General features: G+C 47.0%; 1 protein-coding gene across 4 annotated transcripts in view; it reads right to left on the bottom strand.

Annotated features, from left to right (window-relative positions):
* Window positions 1-25,554, bottom strand: part of YPEL2 (yippee like 2) — a 34,475-nt gene that overhangs the window by 8,561 nt on the left and 360 nt on the right. For 3 of the 4 annotated variants that reach the window (XR_014185668.1, XM_082068701.1, XM_082068702.1), the window contains exon 2: window positions 13,661-13,973. Coding sequence is in view for 3 of the 4 variants with exons in the window: in XM_082068701.1 (XP_081924827.1) it covers window positions 13,661-13,777 (117 nt within the window). In the remaining variant the exon portion in view is untranslated. Of the gene's footprint in view, window positions 1-13,660; window positions 13,974-16,418; window positions 16,552-25,554 lie in introns of all 4 variants that reach the window. The other variant, XM_082068703.1, reaches the window with a different exon arrangement.

Here is a 25,554-nt window from a genome sequence, read left to right as displayed (position 1 = left end):
GAGCAGAGGCACCTCTGTGGGCAAACACAACGCTGCCTGTGAGGTCTGGCTGGCAGCAAGGGCTCCGCCTGGCCAAGAACCCACTCGGTTCTGGAGCAATAGCTGCTCTTCAGAGGAATCCGAAGCCCAACATCAGTTGCCACCCAAGGCACAGAAGAGCCACTCTGGATTCAGAGAGGACGCCCGAGGCACTGGGATATCTCTTTCACTCAGACAAAAGCAATGCCCTGAGGAATGCCTCTTTTCTTGGGCAGGAATTAAATAGGACACATGGCTCAACCATGTTTGTGTAATTGCATTTATTAGAGAAGCTTCTTTTAATCCTTCTGCAGCACTCAAGTTCTTTATTATTGTTGCTGTCAGCTGGCTGATACCCCACACGCCAACTCGGCGCGGCCCGAGCGCTACGAAACACACGCTGCATTGTTCCAGTGTCCCCTGTGGTAAAGCAGGAACCCACACAAAGCTGAGCCCCCCCAGGCCTTAAAAAAGAGTCTAAGCCAGAGCTAGGCCAGGCTCTATCTTGCTGCAGCAAACTGCAGGGACACGGGCTGTCCAGCTGCACCAGAGGGACACCGGCCTGGAGGACAGACAGCGGATGGGGTGGAGGGACGAAAGAGAAGGTTCCCCCAGCAACATGTGCGCCATCAAAGCAAAATGAAAGCAGATGAAGCTTGCTCACCACCCAGTCCTGCCCTGTAAATACTTTTCCATAAACACCAAAGTGACTAAGTTTGCCAATAACAACAACCATGGGAGCAAAGTTTTTATTGGTACAGAAATAGGATTTTCCATTACCGCTGTACAAAGGCCTGTCTTTAATAAACAGCAAAACCAAAGCCATCAGCTTTGTGTTCGGGGCTCACAGGACACATTCCAGCCTGCTCCCAGGGGACAGCAGCATCCTTTGAGAAGTGCCCGTCCTCCCAGCACTTCAGGGTATCTAAGGGTGGTCACCACCAAAAAAAAATATAAATCCACATTAATTATCCCCTGCCCAAGCAGAACTTTTCAACATACCACTGCTCGGCTTTCAGGGCTGCTGCCTGTCTTAATTCACCCTCCAGCCAGCTAACGATTTAGCAGATCATAGAAGAAGAAGCAAGAGAAGTCTGGCAAGCATCCCCAGCTCACCAGTGCATTTGCTCTCTGTGAGACTAACCCGCCTGTATCATTATAAAGGTAGCACAGGCAGGTTTTATCTGGGTGTTGTAACCTCAGCATTTTCTGGAGATGTTTCTTCTCTTCTGAGGCTCCAGAAAAACTGGCACATGCTGTACTGGGCACTATGAAATCAGAAGGAACAAATATATTTATATACAAACAGATGCTCCTTTTTTTAAGAAACACACAAAGGTATTTCCGTGACACGCTTGGTTTTCACTGAACAGTGACAGTCACCTACTTTGTATGCTATACATTTTCTCAGCGTAGATTTTCGTGATACGCATTCAAAGGCGTATCTTACACGTATGCTCATAAACCCAGGCTTCTTATTCTCTGAAACAACAGCTCCTGGCACCACTTCCCAGCCGAAAGAAATGGAAAGGACTTTTTGTTGTTGTTTCCCACTGAAAGCCCAAGCACATATTTTTCTCTGCACTGCGAACGCTCAATGTCTGGCTGGAAACACATCTGTACATGCCAGTGACAAACCTCTCCCTCCCTCCCAAACCCGCTAAAAAAACACATGCACAACAGCTTATTCCTCCTGAGTACTCACATTCAGAAACCTTCCCCGCTCCTGGGTGCTCCACTCAGAGACACATAAAAGCTGCAGGGACTGAGGTGGGAAAGCACCGGGCTGGATCAGGCGCTGGGCTGCGGATCCTCGCCTGCCAAGCTGCCTCTCGCTACAGCAGAAGCTCCACGTTAAGATGCCTTTGGCAGCTGCTCTGGTTTTAGAAGTTGCTATCACCCAATCTACAGACGCCCATTACGGCCCCCTCAGCTGTGCTGATTCCAAATTACATCTGTGAAATCATTATTGTTACAAAGACTTGGTGGGGGGCGGGTGGGTTTGAAGGAAATAATTCTTATTCTCCTTGTAGCATGATCATGTATCCCGTTTAAAGGACGATCACACAGACTACCTAATCATCACGGTATGGGGCAGACACAAGTTGTTCGGAGTAGGACGTTCCCAAACTCAATTTGCTGGCAAAGCAGCACAGTGCAGAACTGCAGCTCCGGGTCTGTGGGACAGGGAGCTGGGCTCCACGGGCGCTGTGAAACCAGATCTGCCGCAGCAGGACGTGGGACACGCAGCCAGCGACGGGGACGCGCCAGCTCCGCCGCGGCAGAGCCGCTCTGCTCGCTGGAAATGGGCTCAGCTGAGACCAGAGCCGAATCCTTATATACTGCACACCGTGACCTTGGCAGCTGTCAGTTCGGTTCAGCCCATTTGTCATATGCTGGTGTCAGTGTGAAGTGCTGAATCTGCCGTTCTGTTTGCTCCGAGCGTTCTTTTTTAGACAAATAGCACAAGACATGGGCAGAGAAGAGCTCATCCCCTCCATCGCTCCACCCTGTTCCACCTGCCTTCCCACCCCATCAGACACTTGCACGTTCCCTTTACTGGTGGAGACACAGAAGGAAATTTTTACATTTATTCAGTACAGCAAGGGAAAGGCACGAATTCTGAATGTGCTCCAAACACGCCTCCACTCCCTGCCCCTTCTCCCTTGTACCTACAGCGTCTCATTCACCGCACAGCCCACTCAGCAGTTCCGCACACGGAACAGATGAGAGGATTAATACCCCAAGTCTTTGTGACAGCGTTTGACAATAGGCTCAACACAAAAAGAGCTGGCTGGAATCATCTGGAAAAATAGGAAGCAGTTGCCAGGACTAAATGGCTCCGTACTGATGCTTGTTCTCTGCAGACTGCAGCAGAGAAAACCCCCGCTTACCTATATCCAGCTGGCAGCCTTTTAACAAACCAATAAAGCAAAAATGAAAAGGCAACTGGTTCCAAAGAGGTACAAGAGGAAGAAGGAACAGAGTGTGCCCCTCCGTGCTACGCTCTCCAAAGCCACAAATAATTCTCGCTGCAAGGATGCAAACGGGATCGAGAGCCCAAAGGCAGCGCCGAGAGCGACACCGTCGGCACATCCCGCGCGATGGGGAACGACAGCACCGGGAGAAGCCAAGTGACCACAGCCATCTGGACTCTGCAGAAAAGGACATTTTCTGCGCCTGCGATATCCCCACTGGGACGGAGCCGTTCAGTGAGTAAGAGAAACAGTTTTATGAGCTCCCGGGTTTAAGCGGCACTGAAGTCCATGCAAGAAAAAATCATCCAACAATCTACTCCAAGACAGTTCTGTTATTACTTCCCACCTACACGTACAACTTCTGCTTTTAAGTTACTACTGTCATTTGCACAACACTGACTGTAAGATTTATCTATTCTTGCTGCTGATTTAACCTTTAAATGTCTAATACAACCCTTAAACACCTATAACACAACCTGAATAGGAAGAGACCTTTAAGTATGACCAATGCATGATGTCAACCCAAGTGGAGTTTGCATATAAAGACGTGCTCCAAAACACGGGCTGTCCTCACATTCCTCCTGCTCCCTCGAGCACTCAATCCCAGCTCCTATCGGCTGCTGTCCCACCTAAAACCCAACATCGCACAGGATGCTCTGCCTTAATAGCACCTCACAAACCCGATTAATTACGTCAGCAATGATTTGATTAAAAAGATAAGTCCTGCAATGTGTTCAGAGGAACTGCTATGCCTGGTGATACTAAGAGGAGGTTACTCATCAGTCATGGCGCAGTGGAAAGTTGGGAGAATTTAACTACAAAAATACCTGTTGCAGATTCTGGGGGCTGCACAAGAGCCATTTCAACCGTCTACTTGCATCGTGTTCAAGTATTTCCCAAGGGAGCACGAGTTCAATTACTTGGTCCCTGTATCCGCACAGACTACAGAGACCTCCTCAGGGTTCATTAATTCCACCTTGTTCTACCCCACAGAAGCGACAGTCAACGATCAGATTAAACTGAGATTCAATTTTGCTCCGATTATGCGCGATACAGACCCGTGTCAAGGGAACCGGTTACATTATTCCACCTCGCGCACGGATGTGACCTTACCCTGTTCAAACTGCGTTCCTGAGTTTTAATTGGGTTTTAACATGGGTCCCTAATGCTATTTAAAGCCCAAAGTCGATACGGAATTAGTAGACCAAACACATCTCTGCAGTAATTCAATTAATTCAGCACAGCCTTATTCCCCAGCAGTTTACATTGCTGTGCGAATAACAGCAAATAACTACAAGTCTGCCATGTTTCATCCTAAAAACAGCCACATCTGAGCAGTTTTACAGCGTGGTTGTGTCTCAGGTTATGTGAGAAGGAAGGCGCACAGACTGCAAAGATGAAAGACGTTACCGCATTTATTTATGTTTTATTCTGATGGGAGATGTTACGACAATTTTTAATTCTGCCTCCTGGCAACAGCAAGTGTTTGTTCAACCCCTTTGTTCCCTCCAGGCCCGACAGGAGCAGGGACGAGGGGGTTGCTGGGATGAGCCTTTTGTCCTAACGGGAACCAACTCAGCCCTTTACGGCACAGGACGGGTGGGGAGACGCCACGGCCAGACAGTGCAAAGGTCTGAACACACACCCGCAAAACCACCAGCGGGTCACCCCGCTGTCATCACCTCCCGGGAAATAAGTTCTCTGACGCTGGCAAAGAAAAGGTCAATGTAATGATTACCAGCGACTGCAGAACCTCACGCTTCTGCTCCATTCTCCTTTTGGGGGAAGCATCGATTCCTGTTGCGTGTGCATAAGCTGGGTCTAAGTCCTTGACCCCCCCATGCCATGGGCAGCAGGACTGAAGGGCAGAAGCTCCAAAAAGGCTGAAAGGTCACCAGCTGAAGGCACTTTCAGATTGACTTGAACCTGCAAGAGCTTTCACATCACAGCCTGTGCTGTGCTCCGAAACACAAGTGTTGCAGTGCCCCACACCAGCAGCCCAGCTCCCAAGCCTCAAAATACTCAGCTTGGCTCAAAACCCAGGCAAATTAAACCAGTTTTGTTTGATTTATTTTTTTAAAAACAGAGATTCTGTCTTCTTTCCATTTTTCTAGGAATTGAAACCAAGAAAAAAAATCAGGACTGTTCACAAGAATCTCAAACACACTGAGGAAAACGCATCTTGAACCAAAAGATGATGTTTGGCACAAATTCCGCAGCGTTATCAGGAAGATGAATGACACGCGGGTCGCTACAGACACCTGATCCCATGAGAACCGTGGAATGCTGCTCCGTTCCGTTCATCAGAGCAGCTCCGAACGCACGTCAGCACAGGCGAAGGTGACACGGACGGGGCCGCGTCGCTCCCGGGCACACAGGCTGCACAAAGTGATTTAAATGGGTCAGGATCCCGGAGCAAATTCCCAGTTATTAATTCATGTGTCAGTACGACTGTCCATTACCACCCGAGGGGAGAGCAGGAGATTTCTTTCAAAGGGAAATTTTACATTGCAGTTGCAGAAGAGAGATCTCTCTGGAGGTTTTGCAACTAATAAAGATTGCCTAAAAATCGAGGGGTTTGTTTTTCCTCAAGTGCAGGAAAGCAAAGTTTTCCACTTTGCTAAGCCAGAGCCTGAAGCAAAGCTCTGTAAAGCATGACAAAATTCAAAATGTAGCTACAACCTTCTCTGACGTGCCTGGCGGGCTCCCCTCCAGACTTAGACTCGGTTCAAATGCAACGCTGTTAAATCCCATCATGTTACGGCGAGCCCTGGGCTATCCAGCCTACCCAGCAAAGCCCTGGGCTGCTGGACTCCGCTTTTATTTATTTTAAAATGTGTTTCAAAGTGAAATTTCAAAATGTGAACACTAAAGACACAAACAACTGAAGGCAAATTAAAAAAAAAAAATATCAAATTTATTAAAACTTCACAATATTTCGGGGCATCTCTTGCGATGCTGATGGTCTCTGGTTGCTGCCACTGTTGTGCTTCAAAACTTTCCCCCGTTTTTGAGCGCTGCTGTCTTCCTGTGGGTTGATATCGGCTCAAAGCATCCAACAATCAAATCATTTTAAAAAGGGGTGGCGGGGGGAGGGTAAAGCCCTTTCTTTCCACATTAATTATTGCTACCGCATGGGTTTTAGAGATAAACAGAAAACAGAACTGGGATGGGAAATGGAAACTGCTAATGCAACAAGTTATTGAATTAGCAGCATAATAGCAGCTGCCCATGTATCAGTGGAATGCTGTTTTCCATTAATACAGCCGCTCGGCTCAAAATAGCAGCAATGCTGACAATGAGAGCAGACTTGCTTTTCAGCAGCAGCAGATCCGTCCCGGGCAGCAGCTCCTCTCTGGCCCTGGGTAAGATCCACCGCAGTGAGATGAAGCTGCTGTATATTCACCTTATTGCTGAGAAGGTTCATCAAAAGTTATCCTTTGTTCTTCAGTCTGTTGCCTGAATTCTGAATGTTCGTGTCCGCTATAAAATAAGCGTTTGGTACTGAAATTCGTATCGTTCCTGCGGATGTGCGCTCACGTGAGCCCCTGACTAAAATGCACATTAAACCAGAGGTCTCGGAGTTGTGAGGCTCATACCTGCGTTTTTCCTGGGCTTGTTCTCACCGCTATAAATCAGATTAAAAGCACACGCGTGCACGGGAAGCTCACCCCATCAGCAAGGCGCTGAGCCTGCTGGCATCTCCTCTGCCAACTGAATCACCCAACTGACCCAGGAAGGCTCAGACCCCATCAGCTCCGTGCTCCAGTTGTTCAGGATTTGCAGCAAAACCCCTGATGATTCACTGTCCTTTGTCCCTGGCAGTTCCCTGGATAATAAATGGGAACAGTATTTTATTTATGCCCAGGTCATCAATTCTAAGGCAGAGGAAGCAGCAGATGAGAGTTATTTCCACAAAGAAAGTGATGGATTAGAAAAATCCATATTTACCCCGTCCCTCCTCCTTGACAGAGAATTCTAAACCATTTTGAATTATGACCTTTTTCCTTCTTTTTTGGAACAGAATGAAATATTTTAAAATCACGCAGCAATTAATTGCTGTATAAACACAATTATACAAGGATGTACAAATTACCTTGGGCTTTTTCTATTAAACAACCACATCCTGACTGTCTTCAGATCCTATTACAGACAGGAGGAATGGAGGGAGCCCCGGAACTTGTAGGGTGAGCCCCAGAGGACGCAATTACACAGGACAGAAAGATCTAATGTAGGTAGCCGCACTATGGGATAGGTATTACAAATACTCAGCACACAGCTCAGATTTCATATCCTGACTTTTTCCTGCAAAGGGCATTTTTATTTGTTGATTCCCTCTCAAATAAGGCTGCTCAGAGCTGATGAGAAGCACTCAAACCACAGCCCAGCAAAGGTCCTGGGGATGGGTTTGATTGCAGGAGTTCATCTTCGCCTCATCAACGCTCAATTCTCCTGGTCAGAATGCTACAGAAAAGGTTCCTATTCAACAACTTTGATGACACATTGTTCTACTGAGAACTGAAGGCAAGAACTACAAGATACCTTGACACAAGTTCACAGCAGCGACAATGGGAAGCTAAACAACTCCCAACGACTTATCACAGAACTGCTTTGCTGTTTGTCACTTACAGCTTGAACTCTAGCAATACTTGCAATTAAAAGCAAGCTCTGAATAATATCTACAAGTGACAATTCATTAAGGAACAAGAGCTGAAAAGCAGGATCCAAAAGCTACTGGACAGCTTCTAGAAATGTGCATAAAATTGATAAACCTGGTACATAAAGAGCTAAGAGCAAATAAATGAACAGAGGCTCACTGTGCTGAGCCAGTAGGACTAATACAATTATGAAATGTTTATGCTGTGAAGATGTTACTGCTGAGTCTGAGCCTGGAACAATGAGAACAGCCCTGTTCCCATTCCTAAAAAGATGTTGAAATGCTAAAGAGGTAGAAGAGAACCATAAAAATGATATAGAAGTGGAAAAAATGACATTGCGCTATAACAAAGCCGAATCTATTTAGCCTATCAAAAAAAGTGATCAAGAGTAACCTTGGTTACTGTGTACCACAACCTTTCATAGGGAGAAACAGTAGGTACTATAGATCTATTTCTGTAGCAAAATAAAGAAAATAATGGCCAATGATGGGAAGCACAAGCCAGACAAACCTAAACTCAAATCTCCAGTTTTTTTTAACAGTAAGGATGATTAACCACTGGAAAAAACGACCAAAGGGAGCACTGAATTTTCGCTCTTGAAATCTTCAAATCAAGCCCAAATGCTTTTTCTGAAGGATGTGCTGCAATCACGATGAATGGTGTGATAGCTTCTCTTGGCCTTACGAGTTCATCGCCATGAAGGTGGGAACTTAAACTCAAGATCTACTTTTTAAGCAAGAGGAAACCCCGTGTAATGAAAAATAGTAGAGAACTTTACCCAGGGAAAGGAAATACTCACCTCACCCCGCACACCATTATTTTCATTTGACCAGCCTTGGACACTTACTAAATACCCCTTTCCATTAGATTAAAGTTTTGAAACCACCACATTGTAATTTTAGGATCGTTTTGGCTTGAGTGCACGTTCCCCCCACCCAGCAGATGCCTCCATGTCTTCGAGGTGAACTGACATTAACATTTCAGCTGGTTCGTGAGAAGCGAAGCACTGAGAACATCACGCGCTGCCTCGGCCATGGACTCAGAAGAAACCGAAATCCAAAAAGACACACAAAAGCAAACACCAAAAAGCCCAACGATTGCTGCTGACTTCACCTATGCACGTTGCACTAAACGCCTCAGCGCAGCTGAATCAATCCACAACTTATCGACCTGAAAGCCAGCACCAAAGCTCCAAATCCTTGTAAGATCCCCCAGTTGCAACATGGAGCAAAGTTTGATGCTGTGAAGCTCAGTGAGAGGCTGTTGTACCAAGCAGCTCAGGCTCCAGCAGCCTGTTCGCCAGGGAAGCAACGAGGTCGCAATGACCAGGAGCCACATTTGCCTACAAATCTTGCAACTTCCACCTGAGATCATGGCGAAGATCTTCTATGGGCTCCCCAGCCAACAATCCAACACCAGTTGAGAAATTCAGGCACACACAAGTTCTCTGTTTTTCTCCAAATTCTCCATGCTGGAGGAGCTGCAGCCTTTTGTGTTGAAGGATTTCATGTTCACTAAGGGTCCCGTGAAGACATCAAAGGGAAACATTAAACCTCCTCAGCAAGCCTCAGGCTAACTTCAGAGGACACAGCACCGCATAATGCTGAGCAGTTGGATCACAGTAATTCACGGAAAAAAAGAAACTGCAGGAGCCCACAAGACATTCCCTACATATTTCCATAATTGGGGACATTTCTGCTGAATTACTGTTCACATAGCTAAAAAAAAGCCAGCAAGAAAGACACCACCACGGCTCTGTTTGGCCTGTATCTTTCTGCTCTTGCTCCACTCTGTTTTTTACTGTGCACCAGGTACGTATGAATTCAAATAGAAAAGGCTGACGAAGGATGTGAAGAGCACAGAGTAGGTAGAAACCAGCATCACATCTGCCACTTTAAGATGTCATTTACACTGGTAAATGTCTATTTTGTTGGCTGCTCCCCCAGGCCCCACTAGAAAGTGATGTGGAAGGCCCATTTCTCAAGAAAAGCCCCTCCATCTCCTTCCTAGAGAAGTTCTACCACCACTGATTATCAAATATAGATGTTTCTCAAACATTCTAAAAGCCATGGGAATGCTGTGTCTGGGAAAGATAAATGTAACAAGTATCTTTCACTTATTTTTTTGGCAATTGGAAGGCATTGAAATACGCTTTTGAACTACAGTTGCCTGGCATGGTGTTTTTGTTTTTACAGTAAAGCCAAAGAGGATTAGAACACACTGTACTAATTCATAAGAGCAGACAGTACCTGCTCCAAAGCTTTATCTTCCAAGCAGACTGGACAAACCAGCAGCATTTCAATTGTACAGGTGGGGAAAGGAGGAACAAAGAGATGAAGGGACTTACTCAAGGTCACAGATGAATCTGTTGCAGGGCAAGGCTGAGTTCCCCAAGTCTCAGTCCACTTAGGCATTGGAAAAAGCAATGAAACAAGAGAATGTACTAAATCTGGCAGAGATTTTTAAATGATGCTTCGCTACAAGGGAAAAAGAACCTCCACTCATGCTAACCCAGACACCAAAGGAACGTATAAAAGGAAACTAGTTACTTACTCCACCCAATCTATCTTATCACCTTATATTTCCTAAGTCTATAAGGCCCTTCTTGGCCAGACGATCCAACCCACAATTTAGATCTTATTACAAATCAGACATACCAAACCACTTTCTCCCGTCAGTTGCAGAAGATAAAAGGCCAAGTAAGAAGGCAACATTTTAGTAACCGGCTTCATGTAACAGCTTCGGATCTTCTTAAAAGCCTCTGCATCGATTATTTTCTTTAAATAGCAATAGCTTATTGAGAAACCTTCCACTCGTTTTAATGCACAAGGTTTTCCTTAAGTAGAAAAGAGAGCAAAAACTGTCCTGCCAAGGCGTATTTGTCAAAGAGGTTTTGGATACGTGGTCCCGGCAAAACACTTTGAAGTCAGAGTAAGTTAACGCTGGTGCTGAAGGGCTAAGGGGGAAACTTGGAGATGAAGGGGAAATAAAGTATTGACTGACATAGAACAATACCGGGATTCAGCTCCAGCTCGTGTTCCAGCCAACGGCACGAGCCAGTGCTGCGATTCGTGTGTATCCAAAGGAGCTAAAAGCTCATGGCTCTCATGTGGTCTCTGCGCAACTTGGGGCAAAAGGAACAGAGGAATTAACTTCATCAAGCCAAACCACCAACACCCTGCTGTTACATAAAAGCTTGTTTTCTGGGGAACTCTTCCAAAGATGGTGTCATTTGGGCTGTTCCGATTAAAGTGTCATAGTCAGGTTCAAGACGGGATACGCTTCAGTCTGAGAAACACTCCAGTCTGACAAAATCTTCCCCTCCCTTCCCAGTCCTCACGGTGCTTGTTTCTTCCTTCCATTTGCCACATTTTCACATGGAAACCAAGCATGGCAATTGCACTGCCTGGGTCTCAGATGCTAATACCAGGCTGTGATGAAAGAACTGCAGAAGGCCTTAGGGAGACGTTTAAAATCTAACTCAAACAGATAAAAAGACGACTATTTAAGTTTGCCTGGGAAAAGTTTCTACACATATTGGAAACCCCTTGAGGCAGGGACTGCCCTTCTGTTCTCAGTTTAACAGCCAGTTGTACAAATTACGATTGCACAATTACTTGTTTTATAAAGTTTTTCAATTCTACAAATAATGTATCTTACAGGGTTTAGAACTACGAAAAATAAAACCTAAACCCCTAAAGCTTTTACGTCCAAGCTGCATCACCCACTAGCAATGTGGTCCCAACGCTATTACAAATTTACGCCGCGGTCTACAATGAACTTTCAGAACGAGCAGATACAAGCACCGTAGCACACCGTAGTTAATACTTCCATGATTCAATGCACACAGCCTCATATTGCGCTTTCATACCTTCCCTCCCGTGTCCACATTTTAGCAGTCAGCATTCTTGGGCAGTTACTTCATGCCTTGACAGCTGGAAGCTCCAATTCCGAGCAGCCTGCAGCGCTGGCATTGCCCTGCTGGAACTGCTTACCTGCAAAGCTGGCTGCACCGTGCAGGGGACGCGATCCATCGTGGACGTGGAACAAGTTGGGGAAGGAAACGTCAGAGGTGAAAGCGCCGGGCACGCACAGCCTTGTGTTTGCCCTGGCTGGGGATCAGCCAAAGCAGAGTGCAAATTCTAATCCACCATAAAAGCAATAAGTAAAACAAGTCTCCTTCTTCGTACAGTAAACCATATCGTATTCCAACAGAGAATCCAGCTGGCAACAACTCCCAACAGAAAGGCAGGGGAGTGACTACCCCATTTTACAGATATCTCAACTGAGCACAGGAGTCACGTAGCAGGTCTGAGGGTTTCAACATATTTCACATCCAGGCTGCTGTTGCCATTTACATTTCAAACCTTCTTTCTGTTGAGGAACTGTACAAACTCCTCCTCTTGAAGAGCCCGAGGCTTGATGGTCCCCAGGGACAGCTCTGCTAGGAACAACTGCAACTGTACCAGAGCAAGAGGAACCCTCACCAGGCCCAGAATGACTCACAAGTGAGTCCTAATAGGAAGCCTGCCTATTCACAAATTGGAAAAACCAAAATTGTAGCAGTCCGCAACCAGCATTATTCATACCAGAATATTTAAATTCAATTGTTCGGCATGGAGACACCACCATGGAGGTGCGGATCAACCTGGCCCATGCAACAACCGAGAGAAAAAGGATGGAGGTGGCCTCTGACGGGAGAGGAGACATCTGAGCACCCAGCACGGAGAATCCGAAAGGACACCCAGAGCTGCTCAGATGTCAAGCTTGGAAGGACAGATGCCCTTGGTGCAAGGCGACACATTCCAGTCTTTCCCATGCCAACAGGAAGGGGAAGCAGCACACACGTTCCGACGGGCAGAGCACCTCTGTCCCTTCCAACCCCGGCCTTTCCCTCAAGGCTGCTCTGAGAAGCTGAACTGGTTTAAGTTGTGCACACTCACACAGAGCTCACAGCACTATTGCCTCTCAGCTAATAAATCTTATGGTGTGTCTGCTTTTCCTAACACAAACTTTATAAACTGAATGAACTTTATTAAATAGTTGATTGCCAAGGCAGCCAGAACCTGGAAACTTGATGCCTGACCACAGGCAGGCACTGCAGGCTCCAACAGACACTCGAGAACGTTTAGTTTTCACACTTCAGAAAGAGATCCTCTTACTGGCCTGCTGCTTCTGTAAAGGCCCCTGACCTACCAGCTCTGAAAGCTTTTAATTTAGCCTATCCTCAAGCCCTTTTCCCTTGTGATCAACAGATCAGAAGACAGGACAGAATCCTTCCACCCTCGCCAGCTCCGAGCACAGCCCACTATCCACCCCTTGCTTTTCCACTGCAAAGTCTTGTTAGTAGAATGGCAACAATATGAGGGTTTGAGCACCAACTCTCAGTCTTCGGAAAGTTGCCTTGTATTTTGGTAGAAGCATCAGAGAACCTCCCCTTCACTAGGGGCTTTAGTGTAGTTGTTTGGTGCAGCTCTGAGTTCAGCAGAGAGAACATCTCCAAACACTTCGCCTCCAAATCACAACCATGCAACAACCCTTTGGCTGTGCTGAAAAGCACGTACACGAACAAGAAGTATCAGGAAGGTAATTCACACAGTCCTGGCCATCAGGTAGTGCAGTTTTACAACTGGAAATGAGAGGGAGGAGGCGGTATCATGGGAGACATGGACCACCTGTAAGCGCTCTGGAGGCCCAAAGGTGGAAAACTGTCCCCTACAGCTATTTTCAAGATCACAGAATGGTTGGGCTTGGAAGGGACCTCTGGAGACCATCTAGTCCAACCCAAAGCTTTGAAAAAATAAGTAAGGGCAGTGGGAATCACTTAAAACAAAAGCAGCAGCTCGCAAATAGGTCCTTCAGGCTGGCAGCCAATTTTCCAAGCAAAAAAAAACGGCGGTACCGGTTCAGGCCACGCCAAGTGACCTGCAGCGAGGGCGAACGCACCTTCCGCTCCCTGGGGAGGAGGCGTCCGCCCAGCACCTGCGGGCGAGGCCACGCACGTACCTTGGAAATGAGCTCATCGTGGTTGGCGAGATGAGCCCGGCAGTGGATGCAGCTGTAGGTCCTGTGGCACGAAGGCAGATACGCCTGGAAAGTCTTGGACCTTGTCATCTTCACCATTGGAGCCACGGAGCGCTGCGTGAACTCGGGGGTGGCCCAGGAGGCGCTCCCGCAGGACGGGTCGCACGGGAAACAGCGGAACACGCAGGTAAAGGCCGTGGTTTGGCAGGTGATGGGTGTGGGGCAGGCTCCACACGCTGGTGACCGCTTCAGAGGAAGAGATTCGGGCAGAGGGAACGGGGGAATTCGCACAAACCTAAGTTCAAAAAAAAAAAAAAGAACAGAGACAGAACACTCAGCTCACAAAATGGTCTCTAAGCTCACAGAACGATCCAGCCTTTGATGGAGAGAGCAGGGAAGAGTCAGAGCAGCCAGGAGATGGGTGTGATGTCTGCAGCTTGGATCAAAGAGGACAGAGTTTCATTCACAGCTCCACCACTGATTTGCTGACTGCCCTCACATCTCCCTGCTTCTGTTATCTACCATCTTCCCACCGCAATCTCTGTTCTTTCAGCAGTTAATGGATTTGCAAGTGACTACAGAGCCACAAAGATGCTAAAAATATTATTTTCACCAAGCTTAGTCTGTCCCAAACGCCTCTGCAGAGCCGCACGCACCGAGGCCCATCTCCGCACCAGCGCTTGGAGAAGCTGGGTCCTGCTGGACAGGGAGCAAACCGGGACCCCCAGCCAGCCCTGCCGGCTGCTGCCCAGCGCGACCCGCTGATGGGACAGCCCAGAAACCTGCGGGAAAGCCGGGACCTGGGTCTCCTCAGCCACCAGAAAAGCGCACGAGCCACCAAACCAGTTCTTCTCTCCATTTTGCCCCAGTTTCCACATGGGAAATGGAGCTTTACTGCATTACACTCTCCTTTAGAACTCCCGGCAGGCTCCAAATGTAGAAGCTACTCTATAAACCACACTCTAGCATTTATTATCTTTTTTTAAACTTGGAACATCTGACAGCAGTCAAAGCGAGGATCAGCCTCCAAAGACTATTCTTGATAGCAAGAGACAGTTAAGAATCCTATTCAGGACGGAAACACCATTTTACAATCTGACATCATCTGACAGAACCTGCAAGGCAGCTCAAGTCTGGGCCTCTTTTTGTTGGCAGAAATCAGTTTTTCAGATCCCACATCTCTAAACCATACCAGCTACAAGTGTTCCTTCTGATGATGGAAGAAGCATAACGGATAAAGGAGGCAGCTCCCCTCCCTCCCCGAAACATGGCGTGCATGCATGCTCTAGAAATTAATCATGAACTCTGGCTGCTCCTCCCAGGAGGATTTTCCTTGCCATAAAACATGTGATTCTGTTCAGTTTCTGAGTCTGCACTCTGTGCATCAAATACTGGAACAACGTTACCCCAAAACGACCACGAGAAACAAGAAATAAACCCCCCACACCTGACCTGCAATGGGGATTTCTGAAGTGGACAAAACAGAAAAGTACAAGAGCTTAAGAGCTGGTCTCTGAGCCAGCGTGCGTAACTTGCCTGAATCACAGCTGATAATCTTCTAGGTTAGAATAAAGCCAGCCCAGGTCACTGTGCTGCTACATCGCTAAAATAGCTCCCTGCTGGAAAGCCTCACCGTCAGACAGCGAGATGTGCAAAAAACCCTCATCACGTAGGTAAAGCACCATTATGGAAACACCCGTCTTCAATATTCTGCTCCTTAAGTCTTCTCAGCATCACTGAAAAAGAAGATTCAAGGCACCCAAGTTCTTTAGCGCTTCTGAGAGCATCACCTGCTGGGCCACCCCTGAGAGCCAGGAACACGGTCCACAAGCTGCCCAGTGAACAGATCCTCCAAACTCTACACGGGAAGGTCGGCACAGGCTCCCACGGGCATCATTTGGTGATAAGGTCCATGATATTACAACCGTGCACAGTGCTCAACAGGGGACAGGCACCAGCCAACAACAGATACCCATTTTCCCCTTTTTCTGAAATATTTTTCTTCTGCTCTCCAGAAGGCAGGTCCCTTACACTCAAATGGGAAAGAAGAAAAAGACTTACTCATCCTGCAAACTGCTGATAAAGCATATCTATCATGATCATAATAGTCAGCACTTACGTAGCACTTTTCATCCTTAAAGCTCTTTGCAAACACTAGGTAAACAGATTAACCTTTTCCAATTAAAGTTACAGTGAGAGCTTTGGAAGACCCATCCTGACACAGAACTGCTCACTTGGCAGATGGTTAGGATCTAAATCTCCTCTTGTACAGTCAAAAAGGCTCTTGCCAGGAATTCATGTGGCCAGCCTGTAAGTGAGCAGACTGCCTGTGCGCTATTTGCTACACAGCTGCATCTCTGGGCATCAGCAAGATTTATCTTTTGCACTAATCTGAGATATAAGAGAAATCAGGCAGTCTTCACCTGTATCCTGCCCGAGTCCTCCACGTGCAATTTTGTCAAAACTGAGGTATTATAGTTTCAGGTTATAACAGCTTTGCATTAGACAGCATTGTTTTCCCCTATACAGTGACAAGGACTTCAATGACTGAACCTTAAGCTTGCAACGGGGCAGAAACAAGATGCAAACCAAAGCAGAATCTGTCCTTATTTTCTGCTGACTAGATGTAAGTAAAAGCAACAGATCCTCGCACTGCTGAACTGACCACGCACCAGCCTTTACACTCACAAGACAACAGACCCATCCCCAAATGCCAAGCCCCGAATTCAGCAGCCGATACCTTATATCCCAGCCGCCACAGAACTGGGAACCTGGAATTTGTGAGCCATGTGCCTTGTCCTCCAAGCGCACGGATGCAGGAGACCGAGTGTGCTCTTTCTGGGGCCAAACGCAATTGGATTCCAAGGCGCTGTCTGGAAGGAACAGATTACGTTGGACAGACCATCTGGAGGAAAGCGCGAGGACTGGCAATCACCTCACCCCATTTCTGAATGAGAAAACAGATTGTGCCTAAACCTGAGATTCCACTGATTTGCAATGAAATGCTGCAATCCCCCGCCTCTCCTTTTCTTCAGCACAGACAGGTGAACATACCCACCACCAGTTTTACTCCTTCCCTCCCATCCTGCTGTGCCAAACACTTATTTTCTGATCAGCTGCCTAGTGCTGCAGCAGAATGGCTGGAGAAAGCAGCCCACAGACATCAGAGCCGAACGCAGACACAAACGGTACCCAACCAGAATAACATAAGAGCAATTCCTTTATTTGTTGTTTGCCGACCCCTCTGCCCAGGCCTCCTGAGCACCAGAACAACAAGTAAACCAGGAAATCCTACAGCTGCGTTTATGTAACAGAGAAATGAACACACACACACACAAACAAATTATCTGCTGCACGCAGCTTTCTGCAAAAGCATTTCGTGAGCATTCATGTATTTGACCTCCTAACACATTTAACACAACAAAAACATCTGACCTTTTTGAAGCAGACAAAAACACAATATTAAAGTGAGATGATATCAGAGCCCAGATTAAGATTAATTGCAATTCCTGTTCTCAGTACTGTGCTGAGAAGGCAAATCAAACGGATCTCTCTGCTTAAAGCAGGCGTGAGAATGAAGATTTGCGAGTTAAGATCTTGGTGGGAAACCTCAGTAAGAAACTACCACGAAAAACCCCTTCAGATAAGCTCGTATATGGCAGCCACGCTTTATAAAGGCACTGCCTTCATACAGCATTCAGCCCAACAGCCTGGTCACTTGTGCACTATCTCACAAAAGCTCTGTCCTCATCATAGTATAGGAGAGGGAAAAACAATAGCAAATACTTTCTTACATCCTATAAGCATGGCTAGCAGCTTGTAAAACCCATTTCTGTCTCAAATATTATCTCAAAATGTATTAAATAGGATCTGTGGCTCTCAGCAATGCAAAACCCTATTTTTAATTTTGTTTTTTTTTTTCTGGCCTAGTAGCAAACACCTTTGAATTAAACTACATTTAACAGCTAATGATGCATCCATTCTACCGCAGAACAAAGGCAGGGGGATGATTTTAGGCTGTGCCTCTGGTTTATCAGAACGATGAGCTTTGATTACTTTATCGTCATGCTCAGCGCTGTTAGAGAGAGAATAAGTATCTGTCACCAGCAACATAAACCAGTATTTGCCTTTTGTCCTTCTTCAAGAGAAATTTATCTCTGGGATGGATGCACTCAGGATGGAACAGAAATCTCTGCATATCAATTAGTTCACAGGAAGTCAGGAAACTGGTCTAGAGAAAAGGAAAGAATTCTAAGGGAAAAAGCTTCTCAGCATCATTTGTTGTGGTTATCGCACTGTGTGTGCCAGGGCTGCCCCGCTCGGTTTGGAGCAGACGCCACCTCCACGAAGGAAAAACCAGGACACGCATTGTGCAGTTCCAACAACTTTTTGGTTCAGTCTTCACCCTCCACCTGTGCAACATGAAGCTGTTAATGATTCAGGAAACGCAAAACCGAGAAATGCCAAGTCCGTGCCAAACGCTTGCCAGACAAGGCTACTGCTTGTACGAGTCCATATGGCACAATGGCAGAGAACAAAAACCACCACAGAGAACCCTAATTTTGCATAAAACCCATGTGCAGTGCAGCTCAGATGCAAATGTTCCTGTTCCTTCTGGCAGGGCAAACAACAGGTTTGTTGGGTCTGAGGGCTTGTTTCATGGATTATTTGATTTTTAAGATAAACTTTAGTCCATTTAAGTATTTATTAAAAGATAGCAAATGCTACAGAAAGCTGCCTGTAGTAGGTCTGAAAAAAAGTCCATATCTTTGGAAACCCAGCCTTCCTCCTTTGGTGTTTCTTCTCATTAATATAGAAAGAATCAGAGATGTACGTATGCCAAATGCAACGAAAGAACAAGAGGAATGGGGTTTGGAAAGTCTTCCATTTTTACGAGGTCACAAACAATTGCAGCAGCCGGCTGTGCTGTAGGGTCTTAGTATGATTCTAAGAAAATGCTCGAGTTAAACACATTTACTTACCAGGCTTTTCTTGACCTGGAAGCTGCCTAAACATTACTTAATGCACTGCGGTTTCAAAGGGGAAGGCTGGTCTCTAAGCTGCGACTAGAGCCTGGGTTTAATGCCCAGTTTTGCCGGTCTTCCCTATGGAATAAAAGTTAGTTTCAGAATTCCAGGTGCTGAAGCTCCAGTGAAGGAGCTTTGTACCCTGATGTGGTATTGCAAGAAAAGACCCTGTTTGGGTCATCTGAAGGCAGGAGGGTGGGATGTACATTGTGAAAGGCCCCAAAAGAAAGGATGACCATTCTGAATTTAAACGCGGAACACAAGGGAAAGCCAAGAAAGGAGTTTAAATAAGATGTGGGTGTACATGACGTATCTTTACTCCTTCTGTATCAGGTTCTGAAATGCACCAATTTCCAACACCTGATGAGATGACACGGCATGCAGCTCAGTGCAATCAACACAAGTCACTACTGACACATGAACCGTGTCCTTCTCTAATGCCTGCACTCCCCAGCTCATTCTCCAAACCTTGCAAACCCTCAGAGACAGGAAAATACCAAGAAAAAGGGTGGAAGATGGCCAACAGGAATCCTCTGCACTTTTATCAGATATATGGACACAACCACAATACAAATAATGGAGCAGGTTTCTCCTTTAGATAGCCTCCAACTGGAAAGATATTTAACCCCCTTTATTCCTCTGGATATCTCCTACCAAGCCACTTTGTCTCTGCGGTGCTGGTTCTCTCTGCACGCACTGGGGACAATGCCCTTCGGTGCCGGGAAGCATCTAATGACGCTGGAAAAAAGGATCTGGAAGGATGGATGGATGGATGGATGCAAAAGGCAATTGTGATGGCAAACAATATTGCAGACAACTGCCAGGTAACCACTAGAGGGCATTAAAAAAAAAAAGAGGGATTCAGCAAAAAGCAATTGGAGACTGTCTGGCCATAGTGAATGAGGGACAGGGACGCCAACCGTGCTGCACCTGCCGTGCTCCACACGCCCAGCCTGGAAAAACACTGAGATACTGCTCTGCTGAACAGCAGCAACACTAAAACTGTCACTGCGATTATTATAATCACGTTTTAAAGGTGTTGTATTTTTGTTTTCTTTTTTAGAAATAGGCAATGTGTCAGTCTATCAACAATCCTGCCATGAAAAATAGACTCAGCAGCCCTACAACCACCTTCCTGGTCTCTCTCCAATAGAGAGACTGTCCATGGAGATTATGTGGAAAGCACATAAAACGAGCTGAAACGTAAAAGGAACAAAGAGCAAATCTTTAAAACTCACTTTGGGTTTAAGTCCATCTAGCTCTGTCATTGTATACACCATTAATCCATAACTTAGTAAAACCAAAGTGATTTTAAAACAACTGCTCTTCACATAGTTGATTTACCTTCTGCCAATTTGGAGATTAAATAAAATTTAAAGGTTTCACTTGTTTTTTTAAAGAGGTAACACCCACATCGGTGCATTTTCAGGTTCTCAAGTGCAACCACGTGGTGAGCAGCGAGTCCAGGCGACTCCTGCATCCACAGCAACAGCTGCTTGTCTTGAACCGCAGCGCACGACTGACCAGAAAGCAAAGACCAGGTTAAAACAGCTCAACGAGAACAGGGCAGAGATGCTTCTTTCCTGGCTGCAGACTACAGGGACCTGACGACCATGACACCTTTCTGAACTTATTTACAGATCTACGGCTGGACTTGGGCCGTTCAGCGTCAGAACCTCTAACTCGCCTCTCCCCGCATTTCAGAACAAAGATTTCAAAACAACCCGCTCAGACGCACCAGACACCACTGGGATGCAGGGAAGGGAAATCATTCTGGAAATTTTAATCAAATTCTTCCCTTTACAATTTCATCTCAGAAGGCACAAAGCAGCCAGGACAGGCATCACCTCACAGGGCCGGCTCCAACATTTTTTCTCTTTTCTGGGTCTTTCTACCAAACCGCATGAACAGCGACTGCAGGATTCGGCTCTGCCGAGGAGTGACTGACACCTCCGGCTGAATCCGCTTCCCACTCTCCCCGAGTTGCCTGGCAGCCGTATCTTTGCAACGCAGAGGAGCCTGCGCTGCTGATAAGGAGCGGCACGGCGAGCGCTGGCGCTGCGGGCTGCCCACCTTCACCGCGCAGGTACCATCCAGCGCCGTCCAAATCAGTCCCAACAGATGCCAGCACGCGTTACCCAGTGCAGGAGGAAACATCTGAGCAGCAAAGCATCACAGTCAGCCAGGGAAAACGTGAAACAAGCCAGCACTTGGGTTTGTTCCTACCAGCAAACCCCGCTTTCGCCACAAATAAACAAGGACTGCGAGCTGAATTAATTTAAAACACAAATGGCTTCATTTCCTCCTTCACGTCTCAGGAAACCTCCAGCCAGCATCCCCCGCAACGGGCTCACAGTCCTTCAGCTGCATTGGCCGAGTGGATACGATGCACTCGAGTGAAACAACAGCAATGGCTCAAACACACAGGAAGATTCAGCTCTTCAGCTCATACCCATCTTCCTGCTGAAGAAAGCAACACATCCAACCTGAGAAAGCAGCACGTCCAGCCTAATGGTTGTGCCTGGAGCCACAGATCAAGGACACCAGATTTTGCCAATATTATGCATATACAGGGTTCTACAAATGAAGATGAGCCTCGTCTTGTTATTCTAGTTCCAAGCTGAACAAAAGACACCAGGGAAAAGCTCTGTCCCCCCAACTGAGCAATTACTGACAAAATGCAAACACTCTGTACCTTCCCAACTTCTCTTCCTCGTTTGTTTTAATTGTAGAACAGTCTAGCTATCCAAATCATCTCTTATCATTACATTTCTTTGTGCTCCTTAGATTGTTTTATTACATTCCATTTTGGCAAACGCAGGTATGACTAGATTTAATTTATTTGGTCTGCTGGATGGATCACCTGTTTCCCTGATAACAGCTGGGTGCTGACAGGGAACACGGTGAGAACATTATCTCTTGTAAGCATCCTCCCAACATCCTCAAAGCCATTTGCAGCTGCAAGAAGGATCTGCCACATCTGCCTGTCATGACTGACTGTTTGCAGGCTCCCCTGGTCAAATCCTGGAGGTTTCCAGCTGCTCAGAGGGTTCTTCCCCACAGCATCTCTCACCCAACCTCACACCGCGCACAAGTGCGGCTGTCACAGGAGAGAGTCGCTTTACTTATCTACATCAGTCTCTTTTTCTGAGTAAAGCCAAGGATAAGATGTTGACTTCTGACCGACCTCTGCCAGTAACACTTTTTATGCAACGGTTACTATATTAATGAGGTACTAACTCTCTGTCTTCTTTCTAGCTTTCATTTCCATTGACGGAGCAGCAACTCGTATGTCAAGGAGGCAAAGTCAGGTGAAGATTTATAGCTCAAGTCTTCACACGACAGTTCCTTTATAACTAAATCTAGTGTAAGACGGCCAGTCAGCTGCTACCCTGCCAGTTTCTGTCATTAGTTCCTCCCGGATTTCCCCACGAACCTGCGGTTCCTGCCAAGGTATGTGAACTGACTCACCTCTCGCAGCTCTTCAGCTGGGAGCTCCCGGGATTCTCGTTAAAGAGTTTTTTTCCCCCCCTCTCCACAGTTAATTATTAACTCCATCTTTTTTGTGTGTGATGCTGGACAATCTGTTTTTAATAACACACTGCTCGAGCCACCCTTCAGGAATATTTCATCACCGAAACGTCGAGTTCCGTGGCTGAGCTGTGGACGCGCGGGCGACACTGCGCCGCATTTCTGTCCTCGTGGTGAAGCCACCGCCAACGTGAAACAGGAGAAGCGAGAGGGCGGCGCTGACACTGCTCTGCCTCCCCTCTCGGCCCATCAAAAAGTTCTCTGAAGGGCAAATTCAAAGCATCCTCGGCTTTTGAAGCTTTTAATAGACCTTGCTCGACCTAGGGAGTTTAGTTCTTTACGAGTCACAATAGCAGGAAGAAAAAAGCGCCGCATATTTTGGTGAGTCAGCAAAACATCGCACCTTTTAACACACTATCCCGACACTTGAACAGGTGTAAAAGAAACGATCTCTGCTCAGACACATAAGCCTGCGCAAAGAGACCGGAAAGCAGCTGTTACGGGTTGGATTCCCATAACTTCCAGTGACTCACATTGCCTGGCACTATCATTTGTTAAAGCAAGAGTGAAGCAGGGATAATAGCTATTTACTAAAAACAGAGGAGTGTGATTAGCTTTAATTAGCATTGTCAAGTGCTTTGAGATTGTCAGGTACAAGATGTGGGAGAACTAAGTCTCATTAATTATGTTATTTCCTGCAGCCTTAAGTGGCTTGGCCAGTCCGGTGACGCTTCCGGAGACGAAGCTGCTCCCGACGTCCGACACATCCCGTGTCGGCGGGTAAAAAACACTCCCAGACAGGCCCGGCAGACGTGGCTATCGAGTCGAGGGCTGCGAAGCCAGAACACACAAATAATCAGCTTACTATGTCCTGCAAGACAACGACTTGCCCTGACAAATGAGGAACAAAATGGCAAATAAGACACAGCACAAAACATAGAACTGACTGCTGGGTTTTGTGCAGGATGAAGAGCAGGGTCTGATGGGGGCAACAGGGAACATGATTCAGGCCCAGGACCCAGCGCTCCGGAGCAGCAGCACACCTGGAAAACTGCATTTTCTTCCCCCCACAAAGAAGACAAACTATAAAACATCTTTGTTTGGGGAAAAAAGAGGTCCAGATGCTCAATCGGCATCACCCCACCAACAGACGTGCCAATTCACCAGCTAAAGATCTCCTCTAAAGAACTGAAAAATCCCCAAGTCACAGTAGTCCATCTCTTCTGTGGACTCGCCTTGGCTTCTGGAAGGAAAAGGAAACCTAGTCTCAGTTTTTAGTGACTGTAATTAGATCCAGAAGACAAGACCTCTGAATTAGCAAGCATGGGAAAGAGGGAACATCCTAAAGGACCAACTTACAGCTCTATCAAGGAGGGGAAAAGAAAAAGGCAACAGTATATTTTGCTCTGGTTTCAAAGTGATAAATACACCCAGATATCCCATTCTGCCTTGAACATCATGGCTTCAAAGCAGCTAAGAGAGCTGAACTGGCCGTTTCTCCATCCCAGGCTCTGCTCTGTGATCCCCACCGCTCCAGCCCTTCAGAACCATTCCTAATGAAGACCCTGCTCAGGTTCAAGCAAAGCTTTGCCAGTTACTGACCAACAAAAGCCTGGCTTTGTTGGTGTTTCTTCAAGAGGCCTCCATGCACACAGTCGAAGGCAAGGCCGTGATGCAAGAACACAAAATAAATGGTTTTTACTCCTCTGTAATCCTTGCAGCGCTCATGTAGTACAACACTCGATCAAGGACCTTCTGAACTGCCAGCCAGGACCTACACCAGAGTGACCAGTTCCTTAATTAAATTCTCTCTCAGCAACAGGTATTCAATGCGTGAGTCAAGGAGCCTTTGAGGGAATGTGGATTTACAGGTACTGATGCTGGCTTCCTCAATACAGCCCTGACACAACTACCCACAAACAGCAAAGAAAGGAAATCACTCATTCAAAATCTGGTGATCCAGAGGACACAGGGGAGCGCGATGATCAACACACTTTTGCCAGTTATTCCAATCCTGGCACCATGAAAGAGACACCTGCAAAGAAAGCTTAAAAAAAAATAGGCACTTGACATCTTCATGAGATGAAAGCAACATCTCTGCCCTCCCTACAGCATTTCCAACTTTCACTTCAAAGCACAGGCTCACTTTTAGCAGGAAACAAGAACCAGGGATCTGGTGAGAAAAGGAGAACATCTTAATTCGCTGTTCAACCACTGCCGTTACATGTCACACAATGTTTACAAGAAACGAGAGGTGTGGATCCCAACTCGATAAGATCTTAAAACAAAACACTGATGCGAGCGCTCTGCAAGAATGAAGTCGCAAAATACATCCTCTGCAGGCAGAATCCTCTCATGGATTATAAGTAGAGCTCCTTCAGTATCGGCTTGTTTACAACCGCCTAACTCAGCAAAGGCGTCTCTGTGCTCCCCAGCATAAGCTTTAAGTAACTGTAAACGCATTAGCAGAAAATCCTGATTTGGAGCAGGCAGCGGGGCCTGGGGAGGCCGTGTCAGGAGGGCAGGGGAACCAGCCCACCCTCCCCACCGTCTGCAGCTCAGAACACCCTTCGCTGGGCCGTCCTCCTTCTGTTCTAGGACAGAGGCCAGAAAAAAAGTGGGGACAGATTCACTTTAGCAAACTGTGGGGGAAAGGGGTGATGATTCAACTTCTTCTCCTACACCATTACAACCACATTTTGAATTGAAACATTTCAAATGCTTTTGGCTTCAAAAAAAAAAAAATCAGCATTAAAATCTGAAGCTATGGCCCACAGCTCGCTCCATGGCTACTTCTGTCATCTCAAAACTTGCCTGGCCTTTCTGGATCCAACCCAGAGGTTTCCGTGGAGAAGCACAAGGCAAAAGGACCCTTGACATGAATTGCACCTTCTGACCCCGCACCTCAGCACACGCTGTGCAGAACAGGAACCTGCTGCACCCTTCACCAGGGACCGGAGCAACATCACAGCCCAGCCGAGCTACCCCAGCCCGCTCCCCGTGAGGAAACCGCTCCCGGTGTCCCGCAACCTCCGCTCGGCCACACCAGGCGTGATGTCACCGGGCAAGGCCTGGTCTCCAGGGACTCGGCAGCGCTGTTGGTAAACAGAGCAGCAGCAGCAGCTTCTCGCTGCTCACAGCGGCCCAGGAGGCGCCCGCAGCCCGGGGGGAGATGCTGAACCCCCCCCGGAGCCCCCAGCTCCCCGCACGGCTTCGTGTCCGGCGCGGATCCCACCCGGGGGCTCAGGTTGTTATTGTGCCTTTACTCGCCACAGCGAGACGGTCGGTCGGCAGTGCCCCGCTCCTCCTCCTCCTCCG

Source organism: Streptopelia decaocto (assembly GCF_964273445.1).
Source record: "Streptopelia decaocto genome assembly, chromosome: 18".
Classification (NCBI taxonomy): domain Eukaryota; kingdom Metazoa; phylum Chordata; class Aves; order Columbiformes; family Columbidae; genus Streptopelia; species Streptopelia decaocto.
This window is presented reverse-complemented; position numbering and strand designations above follow the sequence as displayed.